At 42.3% G+C, this 24,991-nt stretch overlaps 1 protein-coding gene across 2 annotated transcripts in view; it reads right to left on the bottom strand.

Moving 5' to 3' along the window:
• The window catches only part of SLC24A4 (solute carrier family 24 member 4), a 165,121-nt gene that overhangs the window by 30,176 nt on the left and 109,954 nt on the right, over nt 1–24,991 (bottom strand). Inside the window, exons 3-10 of one of the 2 annotated variants that reach the window (XM_089522417.1) lie at nt 20,734–20,810; nt 15,314–15,388; nt 14,516–14,600; nt 12,862–12,965; nt 11,045–11,119; nt 8,382–8,407; nt 6,618–6,671; nt 254–396 (exon numbers count right to left, since the gene is read on the bottom strand). In XM_089522417.1, coding sequence (XP_089378543.1) covers nt 254–396; nt 6,618–6,671; nt 8,382–8,407; nt 11,045–11,119; nt 12,862–12,965; nt 14,516–14,600; nt 15,314–15,388; nt 20,734–20,810 — 639 coding nt within the window. The remainder of the gene's footprint in view (nt 1–253; nt 397–6,617; nt 6,672–8,381; nt 8,408–11,044; nt 11,120–12,861; nt 12,966–14,515; nt 14,601–15,313; nt 15,389–20,733; nt 20,811–24,991) is intronic. The other variant, XM_089522418.1, reaches the window with a different exon arrangement.

Raw genomic sequence — 24,991 nt, 5'->3', positions numbered from 1 at the left:
TGATGGCACATACACACACAAAATGATCTTGGCAGTTTTATTTTCAATTGCTTTTATGCCAAATATATACATCTGCTAGGTTTAATATTCCCCAAAATGCTCAGCAGAATTGGATGTGTCTGAAAGTAGCAGAGGCAGGGGAAAACTGGCATCTAAAAAACAAGGCTATGGAAGTTGGTGATTTTATGAATCACCAATACATAACAATGGTTCATGTCAACCTTTTGTTCAGCTCCTGTCTGCTTAGCCTTACCTTTCCACAGCAATGGTATTGAAGGGTCATCACAACCAATGTCATAAGAGTCATTACCATCTTCCAGTTCGCTGTTGACAGTATTGCCATTCCCAACATTCATGCTTTTTATAGTAAAGAAATTCTGCATCTTCACATTGTACCTAGAAATATAAAAGCATAGGAGAAAAATTAAGGTTGGTAAAGTGTGTAAGATCACTATTACCTTCCTTTTCTCTATCTGTTTCTAGTGTTGTTACTACTGTGAGTAGGGTAGGATAAGACACAATGATTGATCAAAAGCCAACTAAGAATCACATCTCCAGTCTGAAAAAAATTAAGCATTTATATACCACTAATTTCAGTGAGATGATTCAGAGTGTGCTTACCTCTCTTCCACTAAATAAATAAAATAATAAAATAAAACTTTTATTTATATACCGCCCTTCCATTGATCAGGGCGGTGAACAGCATAATAAAAACAATACATACATTGTACAAATTAAAAACAACTTAAAAACCCCCGGTCAGCCATCCATCTTGCCGTCAACCTAGAGAGGGAGGCCATCTAGGACTTCATTCGGGGAATGCAGTTCGAAATAGAAGGGTTTTTAAGTCCCTTCTAAACTGAGCCAGGGAGGTGGCCGAGCGGAGCTCTGTGGGCAGCGTGTTCCAAAGGGTCGGGGCGATGGAATACGTCCTCCTCATTGTAGAGGAGAGTTTGGCCCCAGGAACCCTAAGTAATTGCTGCCCAGAAGTTCTGAGGGTGCGGGGCGGAATGTATGGGGAGAGGCGGTCCTTCAGGTATCCTGGGCCCAAGCCATGTAGGGCTTTATAGGTAATAACCAACACCTTGTACTGTGCCCGGAAGCGAATAGGCAGGCAATGCAGATCTTTAAGCACAGGTGTAATATGGCTGGTCCTGGAAGTACCAGTGACCAGCCTGGCCGCCATATTCTGTACCAGCTGTAGCTTCCGAGTATGATACAAGGGTTGCCCCATGTAGAGCGCATTGCAGAAGTCCAATCTAGAGGTTACCAGAGCATGTACCACCGTTTCAAGGTCCCTCTGGGCCAGGTATGGGCGCAGCTGGCGAATAAGCCGAAGCTGATAACAGGTGTTCTTGACCGTCGCATTCACCTGAGATGTAAGGTGGAGCGACGAATCAAGAAGCACCCCCAGACTGCGCACGGAGTCCTTCACAGGAAGCGTGATCCCGTTCAGGACAGGTGGAACCACCGCCATTCCTGGACCAGGGGAACCTATCACGAGTACCTCTGTTTTCTCTGGATTCAGGGTGAGTCGGTTTTTCCTCATCCAGCCCATTACTGACTCCAGGCGTGCCACGAGAGGAGAGACGCCATCCTCGGTCACTGCATCAGTCGGAGACATAGAGAAGACTATTTGGGTGTCATCAGCGTACTGATAACCCCGCGCCCCATGTCTCCGGATGATCTCTCCCAGTGGTTTCATGTAAATGTTAAATAGCATGGGAGACAGAATGGCTCCTTGAGGGACCCCAGTTGTGAGGGCCCTCTTATTGGAGCACACGTCTCCCAGCTGCACCATGTGGAATCTCCCAGAGAGGTAGGACCGGAACCACTGGAGTGCAGTGCCCCCGATTCCCACCTCAGTCAGGCGTTCCAGAAGGATACCATGGTCTATGGTATCGAAAGCCGCTGAGATGTCCAAGAGCACCAACAGGGACACGCTTCCCCTGTCGATGCCCAGACGGAGATCATCGACCAAGGCGACCATGGCCGTCTCAACCCCGTAACCCGCCCGAAAGCCAGTTTGAAATGGGTCCAGATAATCCGTTTCATCCAAGACCGACTGAAGCTGGATTGCAACCGCCCTCTCGATCACCTTCCCCAGAAATGGCAGCAGAGAGACTGGCCGATAATTATTGTATACCAGGGGGTCGAGGGAGGGCTTTTTTAATAAAGGTTTTACGATGGCCAATTTTAACTCAGATGGGAATTGCCCTTCCCTCAAGGATGTATTAATAATCCGGCGCAGCAATAAAGTTACTGCCGTTCCCCCCTGCGCTGCTAACCATGAGGGACAAGGGTCGAGAGAGCAGGTTGTCTTCCGAACACTTCCGAGGATCTTGTCCACATCGTTGGTACTTACCAACTCAAACTGATCCAGTTTAATGGAGTCCACGGAGGCTCTGGATGCCTCTACCCTAGGTTCTGCTCCAATGCCGGCGTTAAGACCTTCGCTTATCCGAGAGGTTTTATCCGCGAAGAAGTTGTTAAATTGGTCACAGCAGGCCTTAGAAGGTTCAAGGATCTGGTTCGGGGCGGGAGGGAGCTGAGTTAGCTCCCTGACCACCCTGAACAACTCTGCTGGACGCGACTCCGCAGACGCGACACGAGCACCATAGAACGAGTTCTTAGCTGCTCGTATCGCCTCTCCGTAGTCCTGCAAAAGGCGGTCTAGGAGAGTCTTGTCGGCTAAGCGTAGGTGTTTCCGCCAGCGGTGCTCTAGCCGTCGCAGGACCCGCTTCCTTGCCCGGAGGTCTTCCGTATACCAGGGCTTACGTTTGGAAGCGGGCCTGAGAGGGCGCTTGGGAGCGATGCTGGGAATAGCCCTAGAGAGACCGGTATTCCAGATACCAGTCAGGGCGTCAACAGAGTCGCCATCACTTCCAACCATGTGTCCCTCTAAGGCTTCCTGGAACCTATTGGGTTCCATCAGCCTTCAAGGGTGGACCATCCTAATAGGTCCACCACCCCCAGGGGGGATCTGGGTAGAGGCCTTGATTTTTGCGTCCACGAGGAAATGATCCGTCCATGACAGGGGGGAAATATTAGTTATTTCCGCCCATGGATTTTCCGCATCCGAACAAAAGACCATATCAAGTGTATTACCCGCAAAATGCGTTGGACCCGAAATCAGCTGGGACAGGCCCATGGCCGCCATGGTATCCATGAATTCCCGAGCCACACCGGATGGAACATAGCTGGCCGTGAGGGCGATGTTGAAGTCACCCAGGACAAGTAGCCTGGGCGTCTCCAGCATCAGCTCCGCGACCAGCTGTGTCAGCTCGTTAAGGGAGTCCGCTAGTGCACGGGGTGGTCGATACACCAACAGAATCCCTAGACTGTCCTTAGCCTTTAGGGTCAGGTAAATACAGTCTATAAAGGACGTCTGTCAGATGTGGTTCCTGGTGAGAGACAAGGTGTTCCTATGTATCAAGGCCACACACCCCCCGCCCACCTAACCTGGGCTGGTCCTTCACCGAGAACCCAGCAGGGAGGGCCTGTGCCCACACAGCGTCCCCCTCAGGCCCAAGCCAGGTCTCGGTAATGCAAGCCAGGTCGCAGTTAGTGTCCTCCAGCAGATCATGGAGGATGTGGGACTTGTTGTTGATCGACCTGGCATTGCACAGGAGCAGCGACAGGGTTTGTGGCACGGTTGGAGTGACCCTCAGGTCCCTTTGGTTGGGAGGGGGACAGGAAGGAGAGATAGATATGACACATCGATCCCGCCTTCCTCTGTAACGCAAGTCCCTTCTCCCACCGCCATATCTCCCCTTGCCCAGCACTACCTCAATGGGAGCTCCGCTCCTGCCGATGTTATCCCCCTCCTCCCCAGCCCGCGCATCCCCCGCGTCCATAACCTCCTCCCCCCCTTTCCCAGCAATTGAAAGAGCAGAGGTGAGCCACTTCAGGCATCCCCTGCTCTAAGGCTGACATCCACACAGCCTCTTGTAGCTCTTACGCTGCTAAAAATGCGCGGCTGCGCATTTGCGCAGCTGGAGTCCTCCAAACAGTCCGTGGGCGGCCTCCCTGGGGCGGTGCGCAGATGCACACCTCTGACACCCCAGAGAGAGCCGCCCGGCAGCAGCAGCGTGGCCCCTGGCCCAAAGTCCGGCAGGAGAGGGAGGCGTGGTGAAGGAGGAGTCCAGGCAGCTGGTTTTCAGCGTGTCGCTGCCACCGACACGCCCCTCGCTCACCTTCCCCCCAGGTGTCCCCGGTCTGGTCCTCAGGAACTGCCTCGGAGCCGCAGCAAAACAGAACAAGGAGTCCTCCAAACAGTCCGTGGGTGGCCTCCCTGGGGCGGTGCGCAGATGCGCACCGACACCCCAGAGAGAGCCGCCCGGCAGCAGCAGCGTGGCCCCTGGCCCAAAGTCCGCAATGGGACTTTAAAATACTTATGTTTCAATTGGATCATGCCTCTTTTTTACTGTGTGTACACATAAAGACTTAACATATGAATGCAACACATAAGTAAATTACAAAGTTACATGAGCCAGCCAGCTGAGAATGACAATCATGCATTGCCAGAATTACACCCAGTGGTCTGAATCCTATTGGTTAGCCCAGCGGAAGTAAAGCCATAGATCTGACTGTTGAATGATGAGACTACACGCAGGTAAAAACACACTGAGTGTACTCCTGTTGGGACTAACAATATAATTCAGGCTAATGCCAAAATGCTGTGTTGTTATGTGCCTGCAAGTTAACTTGAAATTATGGGAACTTCTTAGCACAATTTATTTGGAGGACATTTCTCATTGCCTTCTTCTAAGGTTCAGAGAGTATGATTTGCTCAAGGTTACCTAGTGAGTTTCCATGGCTGAGTGGGGATTTAAATCCTGGTCAGAAAGTAATCTGATTTTCATTTCATATGCTGTGCTCCTTCAGAGAGCTGCTTTAGGACTATGGCAGTATTGTCTCCTCTGACTGGCAGCTTCTCTCCAGGGTACCAAGTAAAGAACTATCTTTTCTACCACCTGCTACCTGATTCCATTAGTTAGAGATGCCAGAGACTGAACCTGAGACCTTCTGCATGCCAAGAATATGCTCTCCCATTGATCTGTGGCCACTGTCTTTTGTACAGCATGTGAGTGAGAGTGAGCAGGTGCAGAACTACAATCCATTTAGTTAAAGGCATCTTGACAAGGTTTTTGTTGTGTCCCCGGACTTCTTCTTTTACTTTTTATCCCTAATATTTTGGAAATGTGCTGCTAAGTGTACAATTACATAACCTGAAAGTGAATGACACTGGCACTATAAATCAGATGCAGACAGCAGACTGAGCAAAGTCCCTGAGGCTAGCAAGAATTACACATTATCCACAGCAAGTTCTGCAGTCTAAATAAGCAAGACTCTGGAGCAGCTATAACAGCTGCAGGTTACAGTTTTATATCTCAAAGTAAAATGACCTCTTGCACTCCACAATTCTCTCTTATCATTTTTAAAAACTGAATGCAACTATTTAGGAATTTAGAAATCTTTGATTTCTTAAAGGAAAGATACATAAATTATTTCCATTGTTTCAAAAATTCAATTTCACACATAAAGTCTTTGTTAACTGCAAGAATAAATCTATTGAAGGGTCTTGGGGTTTTTGTTTTTGTTTTGTCATCACTCCACATTTTTGTCCCAACCAACATAACTTATTTGGACAGAAATTGTCCATGCTCTTTTCTGGCAAATTACAATGTGCCGAAGCAGAAATGATGTGCTCTGGGTGTCAGTAGGTTGGTGCTGGAAAAATTGAAATTTATTGCACTGATACAACAGTGGGATTCCCCAGGGCAAGGAAAAGGCCATGTAGTACAAGAAGCTTTTGTTTTGTTTTACCTTATTTTATTTCACTTTTATTCCACCATGTATTTTCTAGCTCTGGGTTTTTGGGTGAAATACACTTAGTTTAAAATACATAAACCCATTTCAACACGAACCATCTTTATACCCTGTAATATACCATAATACCATATTTATACCCCATAATACACTGAAATTCTCATTAAGATAAGAAAAAACCCACTGTAATAAAATGCAAGGGTTTTATTATTCCTAGTACATGAAAATTAATCTGATGTTATTTCACTAAAGTGCACGTTTGTCCTCTAAAAATTACACCTCAAGATTATGACAAGTGCAAATACCGAATATAACCATATTGCAATTTGTGTACTGTTTGAGGAAGTGTAAATGCTCATTAGAGTTAAAGCTATATTCCCTGACATTTAACACACAAGCCTTCTCCAATCTGTATTATCCAGATATGCTGACTACAATCTCCATCTTCCATTGTAATGATCAGCATTGAATTGCAATACATTTGGAAATGCCAGGTTATGGAAGAAGGTCATACAGAAAATTGTTTTGTGCAAAAGATGTATAACTTTCCTCAGTGTTACTGTAGAGTAACACAGGAACAACCACTTCCAACCATTTGCTACTGTTGTATGATATGTACTGTATTCACACAAAAATCTATCTAGCATGGAGCAAGCAACAGCAATATAACAGGAAAGGGGGGTTTTCTGAGTTACTACTGTTAGGTACACATTAAAGTACAGCATAGGGATAAATGAATGACAGCTAAATGCAATTAAAAAACAGAGTAGGTTAAGAGCACTTACTTCATAATAAGTATGTAGAAAGAATACATAACGATGAGTATAAGGCTTTCCCACCTCAAAGAAATAAAAAGTAAGGAAATTATTAGTGTACTCCATGATATAAGTGGATATGTCAGTAAGGCATAAAGCTTGTTTTTGTGAATGTGAGAAAGCACTGTCAGTACTGTGACCAATATTTCCCATCTTTTGATGGCATTTACACCTCCCTTTGTTAGAAGCTCTGGGCCTGTACAGACAAGCCAAAATAAAGATGCTTCGGGCCACTTTGGAGGTATGCTGTTTAAATGACACACACCTCTTAAGAGGCCAGAAGCTGTGCCAAAGCTGCACTCCAGTCCTTAGGACTGGAGTGTGGCTTTGGCATGGCTTACAGCCTCTTAGGACGCATGCATCATTTAAATAGCATTCCTCCAAAGTAACCCAAAGCAGCTTTATTTTAGCCTGTCTATACAGGCCCTCTAATGGGCACAGGTCTACCTCTTTACTTAACGGACAAAGGTCTTGAGGAAATTCATGGAAAAGGGCATGGCAGTGAGGGAAGGGATCAAGTCCAGCAGGGGCTGGCTGCTCTTCTTTCCTTCACAGCAGTGACAGTTGCAACATGGAGGGAAGGCCTATCATCAGCCACTGAGCCAAGTGATGGAGGTGAGCCTGGCTGTTCTTCTCTCCTTCAGCAGCAGAGCAATGGCTGATAGAATGTGAAGGGAACTGCTATTCTCTAATATTAACTGCTACTCCAGAAGTATTGCAAAGGCAGATATGGCACAAACCATAGTTACTTCATGTTATTTGGCTCAAAGTAGTGGAGGAGCAATCCTATTTTAGCTAGTAAACTGGCTGAGGGGCAACAGGGCAAGTAATGGGACCCTTTCACACTACACAGCTATAGCACTATTATATAGCAATATTATATATATTATATTATATATATAGCGCTGTAGCACTATGATTCCACCTTGTGCCATGGCAACATCCTATGGGATTTTGGCATTTGCAGTTTGGTAAGGTTCCAGAGTTCTCTGGAAGAGAATTCTAAATACTCTTCCCTGAACTGCAAATCACAGCATTCGCTAGAATAAAGCATGGCAGTTAAAGTGGAATCGTAGTGCTACAACTGTGTAGTGTGATAGGTCCCCTGCTCCACTGTTTGAGTGTGAAGCCTGATAGCATTAGACTGTGTCACAGACTGTGGGAAAGCTCCCGCTGGCGTAGCTATACTGCCAATGATGTTCCCCAAGTACCGAAAAGACAAATAAGGTGTTCAGGAAGCATGTTGTGGGTAATAGTTGAACTGGAGGATTGAAAACTCCCTTGTTGTTCTTCGATCTGCAGGTCAACATGCTTTTATACTGACAGGCTTCTGTGGATGGGACATTTTTAAAGAAAGAGCTACTAAGGGCATTCTGTACTGTGTTAATTGTACTTTTAAAAAACACCCTGCTTTTAAACTATTTTTAATGCTTTAAACTGTTTAAATAGTTTATATCCATTTTAATATTGATCTCTGCATGTTTTTACTATATGGCATTGGAGTCACATTGCTGGGAAGAAAGAAGGAGGCTTGTCCCATTGGAATCAATGGGACAACCCCTCACCTCATTTCCCACCTTTGCCACAGTAAAATGGCAGGGCTGTGGATGTGGCAGTTGCTCCAGCATAGATTTCCCACCTACTCTTCAACCCCACTAGGGAAGAGTTGTTCTGCTTGTCAAGCATTAATTTCAAATCATAAAACTATTTGAAGAAATATGAATCACAGCTTACCATACAATTTTCTCATCGTATATAAACTAAAAGGGAGAAAAAGGAAAAAGACAAAAAGAAGAATGATATATCTCTAATCCAATGAAAGCATTTTGATTATTGCACATTGCAGTAATAGAAAGATTTCCAGACAGAATTGTTATGGGGCTTCATTCTCAGCAGGTGTAAAGGTTTGCCTCTGAGGGGTTGTCTACATGTGTTATTTACTTCAAAATTCCTCCCAAGCTTGCTGCGTCCTGTTTACATGACACAGGGCCAAACCCCCAAATCAGTCATTGACCGTCTTCATGACGTCCGCACCCAATTTGGTGTTTTCTCCCATTAACCTGAATTTAAAAATCTTACGTTTTACTCTGGCTTTCTGCTCACTCTGCAGTGACAATGGACTGCCTTCCTACACAGTCCCTGAGAACCACTTGGCATTGCCACTGTGGGGGCAAGTTACTTTGAGGTTAGAACAGGGCTCCCAGTGTTGATAACAGGGCACCCAGTGTTGTGACCTCAGTGGTAGTGCCGAACAATGAATGCAAACTCCATGGGAAGACAGCTGCTGTTATTGTGGCTTGGACTATTCTGTCCAGTGAACACAAGCTCTGAATCACTGCTCCTGTCACGAAGACCAAGGAGGGTTGCCAAGTTCAGGCCCAGAGACCATACCTAAAGTTAGATTCCTGCAACTTGGCATCCTCCACAGATGTTTCAGATTTCAGCTCCCCTGCTTCCTCATCATTGGCCATGTTAGCTGGGTTGGATTTGAAAACATCTGGATAGAACCAGAGGCCTTTTCATGCTACATACAGTAGCTGGAGTTTACTTACAGGACCACCTATGGATACCACAATTCGTGGATCCTCAAGTCCCATTACATACAATGGTTTAGTAAAATGGTGTCCCTTATATAAAATGGTAAAATCAAAGTTAGTTTTTGAAACTTATATTTTTATTTGGAATACTGTATTTTCAAGCTGTGGGTGGTTAAATCCATGGATAAAGAATCTGTAACTAAAGTCTGTAATTATAACACTTTGATTCCACTTTAACTGTCCCAGCAACTTCCTATGGAAATACTGGCATTTGCAGTTTAGGAAGGGCTAGTATCCTTAGCTAGAGAGCTCTGGTGGCCAGGATACCAAAGGATGCAAACATGGCAGCTACAGCTGAATCATAGTACTATAGTTGGGTAATGTAGAAGTAACTCAGGCTATGGAAGGCTTTCTTATGCAGAAAAACACTAAGACAGTACATGAAAAGGGCATAGTAAATGTATATATGTATGTACTGTATTTATATCCCATCTTTCTTCAAGGATGAGATTCAGTGCCTCATCTTTTTTCTCCTTTTCTTTCTTTTGTAATAAAGAGAAGCATTTTCAGGGTGTTGACATTTAAAATTGAGCTATCACTGTAAGGGGGTAAGCATTAAAGCTCAATCCTAACTGTCCTAGATATCCAAAGACCAGTTGATCCTTGTCCAAAGACCAGTTGAAACATCTCCCAGCCTGGGGACACTGGAAACTACTTAGAAGTGTCATCACCTTGGCTGCTCTTTCCTCCCATCTCTAAGTTCAGCAGATCAAAGAGGGTTCTGGCAACAACCGGCCAACATGAGAAGCTTATGCCTAATCCCAATCCCATAGGACCAGAAGATCTCTGAGATATGATTTCATTGTTAATCATTTCCATAATGGTATTTTTTTTAAAAAAAAAAATCAGAATGGCCCTCCCAGTTGCTTCCTTCCCCATGCATTTTATTATTTTTATTTTTTAAAAGCCAGAGTTTCACCCCACACAAATTTACATGTAAGATGTAGTTTCCCTGTCATTACACTTAGTAAGGAAGAATGGTAGGTGAACAGATTTTGCTGCCAAACCTCAAGACTTAGTATGCTGACTGATAATCACCTGACTCATAGTACAGTATAATTTATTTTTGAATAACAAAATTAAATCTGAAATAAATGCTTCCAATCATCCCTGCCAGTGTTGGCAGCTGGCATCCTTAGACAACTGTCACGTTACATGGCCAAGGCTTGCTCTGGGCCACCAAGAGGCTAGGTATGACCACCATCTCTACCCTCCATCTTCCCGTAGCATCATTCCAGGGCACTGTGGGAAACGTAAGCGACACCAAGACCTTGATGTAGTATCACTCTAGGTGGAAAATGTTATTACCAGAACTGTTTAGCACATTTCTGATGCCTTTCCCAACTGCAAAGTATGTCTACCAGGATTCATCAGTGGCAAAAGGAACCGTCAGAGGATGGACATATTTCAAGCCTGAAAGCAGTTTTGATAGTTCCCATGAAGTCTAAACAAAGTGTTTCCCTTAGTAAGCCTCCATGACACACAATACAGATGAGGGATGTGTGGTCCTCCAGGTATTGTTGGACTGCAATCCCCCATCATACCTCACCACTGGCAATACTGGCTACAACTAATAGAGGTCCAGTGTAACAGCATCTGGAGTTCCCCACCCCTGATACACAGAATCCTGGGTGAATATTTTAGGAGGTGTTATGCATCAATTTAGACACAATTACACCTACTGTTTTTTAAGAGGAAGCTTCAAATGAATATAAACTTTCTAGAGAGACACAAAGCATCACAGTCCCATTCAGTCTGTTTAAACAGAGCATGAGAGTTTAGAGTACAATGTAAACTTACCGCAATAAGCACAATCACAGACAGTGTGTAGTAGACAGAATCCCTGCACACAGACCACCAGGTGAGACGGACCACCTGGAAAGTAGACACAGTTATTCTATGCAGCAACATTTAGCCATCACCTTAGCAATTTAAAAATGGATCTGGAAATACTTGAAACTTAGCTTCTCTAAATGTGAGCAGTGCTGCTAAAACCAAGAGGTGATTCACAGAGGGGTGTACACCACCCTTCTTCCTTCCTTATCACTTATTGCTTAGAATTTGCCATTAACTTGCATGTAGGTTTCACAGAAAGAACTATGTTCCGTCCCAGAAAGTAGACTTAGAAAATAAATTTTAGAACGTATAATTCAGGCTAATGGCCAGGTACAGGTGTGGCTCCTATTCCTCTGTGCCCACAGTATGGAGATTTCCTATCCTTGTCTTATAGACAAGCAGACATACAAGAGACATGAGGAAACAGTAACCATGCTGGTTATCTCTGTTCATCACAAAAACAAAACAAAACAAAACAAAACACACACACACACATACAACCCCCAAAACCCCTATGGCTACATGAACTGTAAAAAGCTCAGAGCCCCTGCAGGAGGACTGATTCACACTGCTGTTTGAATTCTTAACATCGTTTTCATTTCTACTAAGGACTTACACAAAACATAAATTAATGTCTTCCTGTCCCTTCTTTAATGTTACTTAGAATTATTATAGTGAATAGTGGTTTGTTTGTTTTTCTTAACTAAGGCAAAGCAGTCATGAGAAGGCAAACATTGTGGACCTACATTTGTAAGTGGTACAAATTATAATACATGCTGAACTGCAGATGTGGTAAGCCACCTGCCACATTGCTTAGAAACGGAAAATTAACCAGAACCATAATCTATTTATAGAGAGTTGTCAAATGGAAACCAAAACTATAAATGCAATGAGCACAATCCAGCCCATGTAATACACTTTGTTATATGCTTTCCCAAGTACTTCCCTTTGGCTGGACTGGGAAACTGGCTATTACACAAAATGTGGAAACATCTACCATAAAGAAAAGGTCTGTGTTCACTGGATTAAAAAATAAGTATTAAATGCTTTTATTCGACTGAGATTCCTTTCTTCTTAAATATTCATAACTATTTGAAAATGAGGTGTAAAACCCACAAATTATGCCCCAAGGAAGGTCACAGTCACCAAAGCCACATGGGAATGTAACAGGATTCTCAGCTCTGCCATGTCAGTGAGTTCCAGCAAAATAACAAAGAGTTGTGTGACACACTAACACTAAGATTAAAAACTTGATGATACCATGGAGTTTGGAAAAATAATATCATTCCCATCTAAATCATGAGGCACTGAAGGCAATAATTATATTAGCAACTGTTTGCATATTTATGTAAATTTTGAGAACAATGTGGAGGTTTCATTCATGTATCTGAGAATTCATTTATATATGTGAGAAACTGGACTTAAAATCAAGCATATTGGATACACAATCAATATATATAAGAATTTATTCTAAAACATATTCTCTATTATAGTCTATAATATAATATTATTATATAATAGAGTATAATAACATTATTCTATTCTATTCTCTAATTGCCATGGCTCAATGCTATGGAATTCTGGGATTTGTAGTTTTGTAAAATATTTAGCCATCTCTGTCAGAGCTTTGGAGCCACAACAAACTATAAATTCCAGCATATCATAGGAGGGAGCCATGATAGTTAAAGTAGTATCAGCATTAATGTTGCAGTGTGCAAGCAGCCTCGGTTATTTTATTCAGGCACAATGGTAAGGAAGTGGGGCAGGGGTGACCTACAAACCTGTCCAGCAAAGATACCACAGACTCCAATGATGCAGAGGATATTGAAAACAGCTGAACCAACAATGGTTCCAACACCTACATCCCCATGAGTGATAAACACACCTGGAAACAGAAAGAAGAAGAGAGTGAGCAACAGGTGTATTTTAGTGTAATTGGATAAACAGAATTTGGACAACAATGCTATTAGACAAATATGTGAAAGCAGAGAAATATATGGACAATTTTGATGAACTTTGGTTTCCTTTCATTTTATTTGTAAACAAAATTTTATTTTTATTATTTTAATGTTCTAGTATTTTTAATTGTTTTAATATGTACTGTTTTAAGAAGTTTTATCTTTTAAATAGTGTGTTTTAATATTATACTGGTTTAATTCTACTTTGATGCCCACTTTTGTATGCTTTTAATTCTACTGGTTTTTAATTTGTTAGTTGCTTTTTGTCCCAATTTTGGGGAGAAGCGGGATAATAATAATAATGAACATTCTCTATGTCAGCTGCTGAAACATCATTTAAAATTCTGGGAAAACATTTTAACTGACTTTAGGGTGAAAAAGACATAAGGAAGAACTAAATGTAACATATGTAGCCTCCTAAAACCTACCTTTGTGCTATATAGTATGAATGGTAATAATTCTTGATAATATATATTTTTTATTTTTCTCTTTGTAACTGATTGCACTACTGTATTCTGAATATAAATTATGCATTATTTTTGTTACTGATTATCTTTTTTATTTCTGGTTTGTTTTTGGTTTGCATGACATTTTTTTGTTGCCATGTGTATATCAAATAAATAAATAAACAACCACAGATTAATTTCAAAAATAGTAAATGTAGGATATGCTCCTTGAAAATATTTCTGGCTGGTGTTTGATAAGAGTTTAGAACAATGCTTCTCAGGCAGTCTGATGTAGGGCAACAGGAAATTCCCTCTCCTCCCAACAGGAACCAGAACTTTCTTTCTTTCTTTCTTAAAAACTCTCCATAGACCACCAGCAACTAACGGCTCTGGCACAGGGCCAGGAGCCACTATTTTTAGTAGACTGCTTTAGAATACAAATGAATTTTTCCCATAGCTGCCAGTCATTCTATGGTCTAGAAAATGAGTCCATAAATGACACCAGGTTATTAACACACTAGGAGGTGTGTACCTTCCACTTGTAAGTGGCATGGTCTTTGCCAGTATCACATGTCCTATACAGATACATAAAGACAAGTCATAGAATCACAGAATCATAGTTGGAAGAGACTGCAAGGACCATCCAGTCCAACCCCCCTGCCATGCATGAACTCTCAGTCAAAGCATCCCTGACAGATGGCCATCCAGCCTCTGCTTAAAGATCTCCAAGGAAGGAGACTCCACTACACTCCGAGGGAGTTTGTTCCACTGTCGAACAGCCCTTACTGCTCTGGCTGTAAGACTATGAGTAATAGTGCCAAAGGCAATGGAGAGGCTGCATCAAGTGCACCCTAAGTGCAGGAGTGGAGAACCTTTATATCTTTTAATAGCTAGTGTCATCTAGCAAGTGTCTACAGCAGATGTACCTTGGAGGTTTGGAGAATCTTTGGCCATCTAGATGTAGCAATCCTTGTATCTCTGGCATTTGGGTAAACAGTTTAATAAACCTTATATATCTTTAGATTCCTTACCTATGACAGATGCAAATAATTCTGGGGTTGAGCTTCCTGCAGCCATAAATGTGGCACCTGCAACATCTTCACTTAGATGTAGTTTCTAAAAGAAATACAAATGTGAGATTCAACAGTCATGCACAGTGTGTCTATATACCTACTTTTAAAAACACAGAATTTGTGTACCAGATATGAGAAGGGGAAACAAAACCAAATCTCAAAATGCCAACCTTCATTTAAACTAGGAATATAAGTCATTGTAAAATTTTGTTCTCATAGGCAAGAACAAAAATTATGCCATCACTCTTCCTGCTACATGGAAGTCCTTTTTTTAAAAGAGCAATTGTCAAGGACTATTTTGGAATTTATCACAAAAAAGGATGTCATTAAATGCACATTCTTCACAAAACCCATAAATCTTCTTTTCTTGAAGACTTGTTCTCTGTGAACAAATAGCAGTTATTTGCACACACACACACATATATAATATAATATAATATAATATAATATAATATAATATAACCATGTGCATTTTTTGGGCAGAATAAATCCCAAATGGGAAGATTCTTGTCTTGTCCTTGATAAATTTTTCATCTGTCATTCAGATATTCTTTCCATCCCTAGTTTGCACAGCTTGCAGAAGTGAGGCCAGGTCAAGCCACAAGTAGTTAGGGTCAGATTGCCTAAAGGACTGTGTGAATGTTGTAAAGCATGAGATATCTTCTTTGTTATTTTCTCAAGCTGGCCTGGAGTTTCTCCCCACCTGCCTTAGCATAGCAAGAACAGGTAAATGAGCAACAATTCTTTTTCACGTACCTCACAAATTTTCTCCAAAGAGGGAACAAAGAAATCATCGCAAACAATAGCCAAGGCATAGAACATATACAGAGCCTGTGGGGAAGGGGGGGGGGGGGCAAAGACAAAATACAAAAAGGTATTACAAAAAAAAAAAGGTCACAAGTGAAACACAGCAATATATTCTTGTTATTCATTCAAGGAGTATGTACTGAGACAACCTGAGGAGAACTCTCATGAATTCAAACTGTTCATTTCAGATGAATAATTTTAACAACTTTTTTTCTTTTCTTTTGCTCTTGATGTTAATCTGATGTTCTTGAACGGAATGTTATGTGTATGCATTATAGAATCATAGAATAATAGAGTTGGAAGAGATCACAAGGGCCATCCAGTCCACCCCCTGCCATGCAGGAAATCTCAATCAAAGCATCCCTGACAGATGGCAATCCAGCCTCTGTTTAAAGACCTCCAAGGAGGGAAACTCCACTACACTCCGAGGGAGTGTGTTCCACTGTCTAACAATCCTTACTGTCAGGAAGTTCTTCCTAATGTTGAGGTGGAATCTCTTTTCCTGTAGCTTGCATCCATTGCTCCGGGTCCTAGTCTCTGGAGCAGCAGCAAACAACCTTGCTCCTTCCTCAATATGACATTCCTTCAAGTATTTCAACAGGGCTATCATATAATAATAATAATAATAATAATAATAATAATAATAATAATGTTTTATTTATATACCGCTATTCCAAAGATCATAGCGGTGAACAGCAAGTAAGCTAATTAGCAAGTAAGCTAATTTGCCCCCAACAGTCTGGATACTCATTTTAGCGACCTCACCTCTTAACCTTCTCTTCTCCAGGCTAAACATCCCCAGCTCCCTAAGTCGTTCCTCATAGGGCATGGTTTCCAGACCTTTCACCGTTTTAGTTGCCCTCCTTTGGACATGCTCCAGTTTCTCAACATCCTTTTTAAATTGTGGTGCCCAGAACTGGACACAATATTCCAGGTGGGGCCTGACCAGAGCAGAACAGAGGGCACTATTACTTCCCTTGATCTTGACACTATACTTCTATTGATGCAGCCTAAAACTGCATTGGCCTTTTTAGCTGCTGCATTGCACTGTTGACTCATGTTCAACTTGTGGTCTACTTGGACTCCCAGGTCCCTGTCACACATAGTTTCATGCAGCCAAGTGTCTCCCATCTTATATCTATGCATTTCATATTTCCACCGTAGGTGTAGTACCTTACATTTCTCTGTGTTGAAATTCACTTTGTTAGCTTTGGCCCAGCTTTCTAGTCTATTCAGGTCATTTTGATTTTTGATCCTGTACTCTGTAGTATTAGCTATTCCTCCTAATTTGGTGTCATCTGCAAATTTGATAAGTATGCCCCCAATTCTGTCATCCAAGTCATTGATAAAGATGTTGAACAGCACTTGGCCCAGGACAGAGCCCTGTGGGGCCCCACTGGTCACTTCTCTCCAGGATGAAAAGGGGCCATTGTTGAGCACCCTTTGGGTTTGGCCAGTCAACAATTACAAATCCATGTAACAGTGACCTTGTCTAGTCCACATTTTACAAGCTTGTTTGCAAGAATGTCATGGGAAACCTTGTCAAAGGCCTTACTGAAATCAAGATATACTATATCCACAGCATTCCCTTCATCTACCAAGCTGGTAATTTTATCAAAGAAAGAGATTAGATTTGTCTGGCATGACTTCTTTCTCTGAAACCCGTGTTGACTATCTGTGATTATGGCATTGCCTTCTAGATGTTCACAGACTCTCTGTTTAATGATCTGCTCTAGAATCTTTCCTGGTATTGATTATATATTCTTCATTTCCAGAAAGAAAGCTCTCTGCTCCAATTTATAAAATTCCCTCAAAAATGTGGAGGGAGAGAATGAAACTGCATGTTAAAAATGTTGCCCACAATAGCATGGCTGTCCTGGATTCTCCCTGACAACCTTCCTAATATATAGCAAAATCTGCCACTTTCTCAACATGTCCTCACTAGTAGTAGCCAAATTATATAGAAAGCAGAAACACATACAGCAATATCCTAAGGACCTGTTCTGAGTGTAAGATTCTGACTTGATCTTTCTTTCAGGGGGTTAGACTCCATAAATATTTCCTGTTATTAATGGAAAATTGAATCTAGTCACCATGAACACAGGAAAGGATGTGTGCAAAAATGTAAGAGAAGGTTGGGAGCAGATATTTAAATGAATAAAAATAAAATCGCAATATACTGTATATCCTGCAGTAACGTCTGCCAGCATTATGTTACACTGGCTGGGGAATTCTGGATTAAAAGAAAGCCATACCCAAATGTTAGCCTTTAAGATTCCACATTACTTTATGTTAGAGAGCCAGAGTGATATAGTGGCTTGAAGGTTGGACTATGACCTCAGGAGATCAGATTTGAATCCACACTCAGCCATGGAAACCCACTGGTTGGCACTGGGCAAGTCACACTCTCTCAGCTTCAGAGGAAAACAATGGGAAAGCCCCTCTGATCAAATTTTGTGAAGAAAACTCCACAGCAGCATCAGCTTAAAGCTGTCATACTTTACAAATGACTTGAAGACATACAATTGCAACACTTTTTGTTATGTCTAAATACCATGAAGGCACTAGATCTCAACTGACTTGGGAAGCTAAACAGGGTTAGGCTGATTAGTATTTGAACAATGGACCACTAAAGAATACCAGGTGCCATAGGTATATTTCAGAGGGAGGCAATGGCAAACCACAGTTGAATATTCCTTAGCTGAGAAAACTCTATGAAATTAATGGTGTCACCATAAGTCTACAATTGACTAGTAGGCACATACAAAACAACCTGGGCATTCTAGACAAGTATCTGTGGTATTCTCCAGAGGTGAAGAAAGGAACAGAAATCAAGCAACCAATGTTGCAGGCTCTTATGATGCAAGCCTATGAATCTACTCATCCGAAGGCAAAGGCCAGGCAAAACAGCAGCCCCATTTCTCCTCTTCCTTCTCCTCCTACGAGCTGAAGCATGATAGGATATGCCATCATCACAATTTCTTGAGATTTTGCTTCATGACTGCTGCTTGTGTAGATGGGTTAACTCAGGCCAAGATGACATCATATTACACATTTTGCACAACAGAAGAGGATAACAAAAGACATGGCTGTAATCAGGTTTCTTTCCAAATGTCTAGTTCCATTATAAGGTTTGACTGGAGAGACCCGACCTTGTAAATTATTTTTGGACTATGATGCCCAGAATATCCCAGCCACCATAGAAAACATAGTCCAAAAATAGCATTTCCATGCTCTGTGGGAGACATAGGGAACATTGAAAGTAGTATTAGCTCTGCTCAGACTATGTCTCTACCTAACCCATGTTGCTTATTTTGGCTGGCAGCAAATCTCCAGGCCCTCATTTCTGTTTGCATCAATTCCATTTTCCATCCACAGCTACATTCTCCCTTATCTCATGCCAATTTTTCTCTTTAGCATCTTACCGCTTCCTTTTATGTTTGTGTTAAATAAAGCCTCAGCAGAGCAGTACTTGTACAGTAGAATACTAATTGATTCTTAGATTTCCATCTCAGGAGAAAGACAGCATATACATTCAACAAACACACCCCACTCTCTACATCAATATAAACTAAAGCAATATTTCTTATGCTGTCTCATGGGGGTAACTGCCATTTTTTTTCCTGCAATGTGTACCATATTTGTGCACCTTGCCTACATTTTTTCCCTTTCCTGGAACTTTCCAGGGACCAGAAACAGTCCACAAACCAACACTGATCTGACCTAAAACACAGGTATTCTTGGCCTAGAAATAAAGGCAGCTGCCTTCTACCAGGTGAAACTATGGTGGGCCCCTGGTATGCACTGGGGCCTGGTTCCAGGATCCCCTGTGGATACCAGAATCCATGGATGCTCATGTCCCATTATAAGCAACAGGATAGTAAAATGGTGTCCCTTATACAAAAAGGCAAAATCAAATTTTGCTTTTTGGAATTTATATATTTTTGGAATAAATATATACAGTAAATTGAATCCATGGATAAAGAATCTGTGGATATGACGGGCCAACTGTAAATACCTATCTAGCCCAGTAAGTTTTACTGTAAACCGCCTCGATCTGCAGGGATAGGCGAGATGATGATGATGATGATGATGATTATCATCATCATCATATACTCTGACTGGCAGAGGCTCTGCTGGGTGGAGAAAGTTATTTCCAATCACCTGCCATATTATCCTTTCAATTGGAGATCCCAGGGACTGAACTTGAGACCTTCTGCATAAATAAAAATAATAAAACTTTTATTTGTATCCCACTTTTCTGTGACGAGACAATCAAAGCGGTTCACAACACATTAAAATCCACATTTACAAAATTATGTCCCATGCCAAGGATGTGATCTTCCACTGAGCTATGTATGGGTCCTCCCTGAGTAGGGTTGCCATACGTCAGGACCGCCAGACCGGGACAAATGTAGGACACTTTTTTTTAATGGCGGACACCTCGCGTCCCTTCCCGGCCTCTAAGGAGACCGAGGCCTCCTTAAAGGCCTGGAAGGGGCATGGGGTGTCTTCCATTTAATAAAAAAAAGTGTCCTACAAAAAAAGTGTCCCTCCTTCCTGGCCTATGAGGAGACCGAGGCCTCCTTAGAAGCCAGGAAGGGGCACAGGGGCCGGCCGCGATCGCCGCGATCACGGCCGGCCTCCTCCCTCTTCCCTGGCCTTTAAGGAGCTCAAGCCTCCTTAGAAGCCAGGAAGGAGAGCGCCAAGGAGGAGGAAGGCGGAGCCAGAGGAGGAGGTGGGTTGGCACTGCCCACCACTCCAGAAGAGGAGGAGAAGGTGGGTTGGTGCCGTGGCCAGCCGCATTAGCGGCAGCGGCAATGGCCGCAGGAGCGGGCCCCGTACCGGGACCAATGCATGGCTGGGGCCAAACCGGACCGTGACCGGGAGGGGCCCCCAAAAGCGTGATTTTCCCGGCGGCCACCGGGATATGGCATCCCTATCCCTGAGTAAACTTGCTGGCTGCAAATAGAGTTCTATTAAGAAACTGTGGCCTGTTACAGACTGCCAAAATAAAGCTGCTTTGGGTCTCTTTGGAGGTATGCTGTTTAAATGATGCATGCATCCTAAGAATCCGGAAGCTGCACCAAAGCTGCACTCCAGTGCTTAGGAATGGAGTGTGGCTTTGGCGCGACCTCCAGACTCTTAGGACCCATGCATCATTAAAATAGCTTACCTCCAAAGAGACCTGAAGCAGCTTTATTTTGGCAGTCTATAACAGGCCTGTGATTCCCTCTCAGTTTTCAAGATAAAGTGAAATACACCCTGTAAAATATCATATTAAATCTAAATATTAATAAATAAATCTGGGACAGCTCAATATCTCAACAATTGCAACAACATCTGTGTGAAAAGCTGACTGTACTTACACCAGTAATATGAAGCAAAATTGCTCCTTGTTTTCTTTCCCGATTTGTGAATAAATCATCAGGGAATTCATGAATTGCTGAAAGAGAAAAAAAGGTGAACAGGAAAGATTGATTTACAACAGTGAAATTATGGAGACAGCTTAACAGTCAGGAAAAGGTTAGGAATAACTGAGACTCTGTGACAGGAAAAACATTCCCCATTTCTCATAAACCTCAAATGAATGAAGCTTAATCCAGTTAATTTTCTGAGGTAAAGATCATGGCCTCAAAACAATGAGGAAATATCTGCATGCAGAGACCTATATTCTTTCTGAGACTATATTTAATCCAATACAGTATGATAGACTAGGAGAAAGGGGGAATTATTAAATGTGTTTATTTATTTCTAACATTTATCTATTGCTTTTCATTTAAAGTAAATCCCAAAGTTTATGCAATAAAAACCAATAAAATCTTCAAAACCATTCAGTTCCTTACATCAAGCAGGTTTAATTGCATGCATATCTTCTTTCCTTCAACATACTATTAGGCTGTACTAGATAACAATTCTCCAGCATTCCCCAATTTGTGGGACAGTAACTTTAATAGGGTGATTAAAATTAAAAGCTTACTTGTGATTCCCTCTCAGTTGATCATGTAGCTACAAACAAATGTGACCATTTATACTATAAATAAGCCAATACATCCATGGTTAATTTACTACTGTTCTGCTGTCCTGCACTTCTGAGTGGTTACAAAGGATAAGTTTAGAAATGCCACCATGTTGTGATGATCTTTTGATTTAAGTGAACTGAATCAGAGCCAGTGACTGCTCTTGATGAGTTTTCACCTATGCTCACTCTCTAAGGACAGCAGCTAGAATTGGGAATCATCCAAGCTATTTGTGCTTCCTTAACTATCCTTGTCTTAAAGACATCCAGCCTTGTTGGAGCAAATCTGATGTGGGGTTCTGGAGGAAGAAGCAGTATTTGGGTAGAGTATCCCATGAGGTGATCCAGGGAAAAGCAACAACACAACTGCTCTCCGATGCCAACAGATATGTCATTTTCATCTCCATCTCTACACAACCATGTGGAAAGCTAATATTTGAATATGGCCTTTGTGCACAAAATCCAACATGCAAAACAAGTTTAGGCCTGATTGAATATTATACAGCTATTTTATTATTATTATTAACCTTTATTTATGAAGCGCTGTAAATTTACACAGCGCTGTACATGCAATCTTTTTAGCTAGACGGATCCCTGCCCTCGGGCTTACAATCTAAAAAGACATGACACAGAAGGAGAAGGGAGTGGTGGAGGGAAAGGGTAAGAGGTCCAGCAGTTCCTCTCTACCTCCGAGGCCTGGACCAAGGCAGATGGACTGGAGGGAGGGCTTGGTTTCATAATGGATGGTTAATCTTCCAGGGAAAATACATACTCTCAAGTAGGATAATGCATATACAGTACATAGCAATACAGGAAATGGTTTGATAAACAGGCACCAAAAGAACATCAAATAATAAGCAACAATTATGCAATGCCTGGGAAGGCTTCTCTGAACAGGATGGTTTTCAACTCCGTTTTGAAGCTTGTTAAAGAAGTGATGGCTCTTGCTTGTGGGGGAAGAAGGTTCCAGGACTGAGGGGCAGCAAGTGAAAAGGGGCGAATCCGGGATGGGACAGAGGAAATCCTAGGCTGGGACAGCAGACCTTGACTACCAGAACAGAGGGCCCTAGTGGGAAGGTGAGGAGAAAGAAGGTCTGATAAGTAAGGAGGGGCCAGTCCATGGAGGGCTTTAAACGTCAACAGCAGGAGCTTGTACTGAATACGGAAAGGGAGGGGGAGCCAGTGAAGGGATGCCAACACAGGAGAGATGTGGTCAGAGCGGTGGGTGGAAGTGATAATGCGTGCAGCTGAATGCTGAACAGAGATTAAAGGACGGAGGTGAGAAAGAGGAAGCCCAGCCAGGAGGACGTTACAGTAATCAAGTCGTGAGATCACTAGGGCATGGACCAGGATCTTGGCAGTAGAGGAGGAGGAAATCTATATGTAGATTTGAGATGTTGCAAGACAGAGAGACTTTTTTTCCTCAGGAAATTGCCTTTATACTACAGTAAATGTTGTGAATAATAAAGCCCATGGACAAATACAATATAGACTCCCTGGACTTTTGCCCCTCCCATTCTCTTGCCAGTGTCAACAATGGCGTGTGCCAGTGTACTTGTGATAATCAACAGATTTGGATTACAAACTAGGTTCTCTGAGTCCTAACCATGCTTTTGTATCTGTATACTTGTGATAATCACTGTTTTTCATTAAACCAGGTTCTCCACCTCTTAACCATGGCTTCCTCAAGTCTTAACCATGGTTTTCAAATGCACATCAAATCACAGCTACAGTCTTGAAGAAATGTGTAATAACCCAAATCTTTGCCAAATCAGGACAGCTGGAAGGCATGTAGTATTTGAAGACAGCATCTCACACTGCACCTAGAGGGGTCCTGGTGGTGCAGTGGTTAAATACCTGTACAGCAGCCACAAGGTTGTGAGTTCGATCCCAGGGCTCCAAGGTTGACTCAGCCTTCCATAGGTCGGTAAAATGAATACACAGCTTGCTGGGGACAATTAGCTTACAGATTGTAAACCACTTAGAGAGTGCTGAGTTCACGATTAAGTGGCATAGAAATGTGAATGATATTGCTATTGCTATGCTGGAGATAGCTAAAGTGATGGCATGGGATATTCCACACACTTTGACAGGTACAAACAGGAAACATTTAATTACTAGCCTAATGCCTTCACTTCTTCCCAATTGTGCCTGAAACACCAATGTACAAGTTACATGGACTATTCACAAAGAATGCTTGGAGCAGGGAACGATAGCAATGAGGCACAGTCTGAGATAGTGCTTTTCCCATTTCAGTGTTCAAGAGATACCATATAGTTACACTGGAATGTAAGTGACGTTATTAATCGTGCGGGTGCTGTGCAGGATAATCCACAAAACGGCTGTTGGCACTCAGTAATCTTCAGTGGCTGTTGTCAGTTTTTCAAGAGGCCAGAACTGCTCCATATTATGTAAAACTGATGTTGCTAAATCAAGCATCTACCTCAGATCGCTCCCATCGGCCTCTGAATGATCCTCCTGTGCAGCTGCCCCATGAGCTTCCATCAGGATTTATCCCTTGCTTACATTTTAGTGCAAAAGGCAGGACACACATTCCTTTTATTATAACCCCTGCTAATAATTGGTAACAAAACCAAAAGGATCCAATAGAGGAGGAAATACCCACCTTTTTTTTGTATAAAAAAAGATGGACCTGCATCAATCACTTTAACCAGAGCTTGGGCAGGTTTCCCTTTTTTGGACTGTAACTCTGAGTATTTCCCAGTCAATATAGGGTTTTTTTGAGGGGCAGGGGGCAGAAGACCAAACACAAAACCTTTCCAAGCTGTGAGGTTTATTAGCTTGCTCCTCATTTTTCCCAGCCCTTTACAGAGCCAGTATATACAAAATCTGTAGCCAGTGGGTCACTGCTGTAATGGGATTAAATCTGAAACCACTTAAAGTTATTTCACCACACTTGTCATTAGGACAGAGGGAGGTGAGCAGAGGCCCTAGATATTACAGCATTCTTAGATAACTAGAGTCTATCTCTCCCCCCCCCCCCCCCAGTGCTAGCTGTAGATTTTACCGAGTTGCACCCCAAATGTTAACTTTTCCAGGTTTTGGACTTTGCAGATATTCCATGTCTCTCCCTCCCTTTCTACTTCAATTTGAAGAAATCTCTATCAGTATAGAATAGCCACACTATAGGGTCATGCGAGGCCATAAGTAAGTAACATAACATTGTAAACCATCCAAGCCATGTATTCTATTTAACAATGACTACTGCTGTACAAATAATACAAACCATTTGGGGATCCTGTTTGTGCCTTATGCGTGTGTAAGTTCTCCCACTTTGATATTTTTGTCAGATGTGGCATACCTGCACTGAGTTCAAGACTGCAGAAATGAAGTTTTCCATGTGATCTCATTGAGCATGGTTGTACACTGTGAATGTATGCATAGTGCACACTGTGCATGGCTCTGCATACAAATTTCATTATGCATTTGATTGTGCATTTAATGCCTTGGCTCAGTTGTACAACACTGCCATTCAACACAAGGGCTGCTTAGCCCAATAAATGTCTTATCATCATCATCATCATCATCATCATCATCATCATCATCAATCATCTCCATTTATGCTCCACCTTTCTCCTAATAATGGG

This window comes from Sceloporus occidentalis, unplaced genomic scaffold (assembly GCF_023333645.1).
Source record: "Sceloporus occidentalis isolate IW3139 unplaced genomic scaffold, rSceOcc1.0.p SCAF_4, whole genome shotgun sequence".
NCBI lineage: Eukaryota > Metazoa > Chordata > Lepidosauria > Squamata > Phrynosomatidae > Sceloporus > Sceloporus occidentalis.
This window is presented reverse-complemented; position numbering and strand designations above follow the sequence as displayed.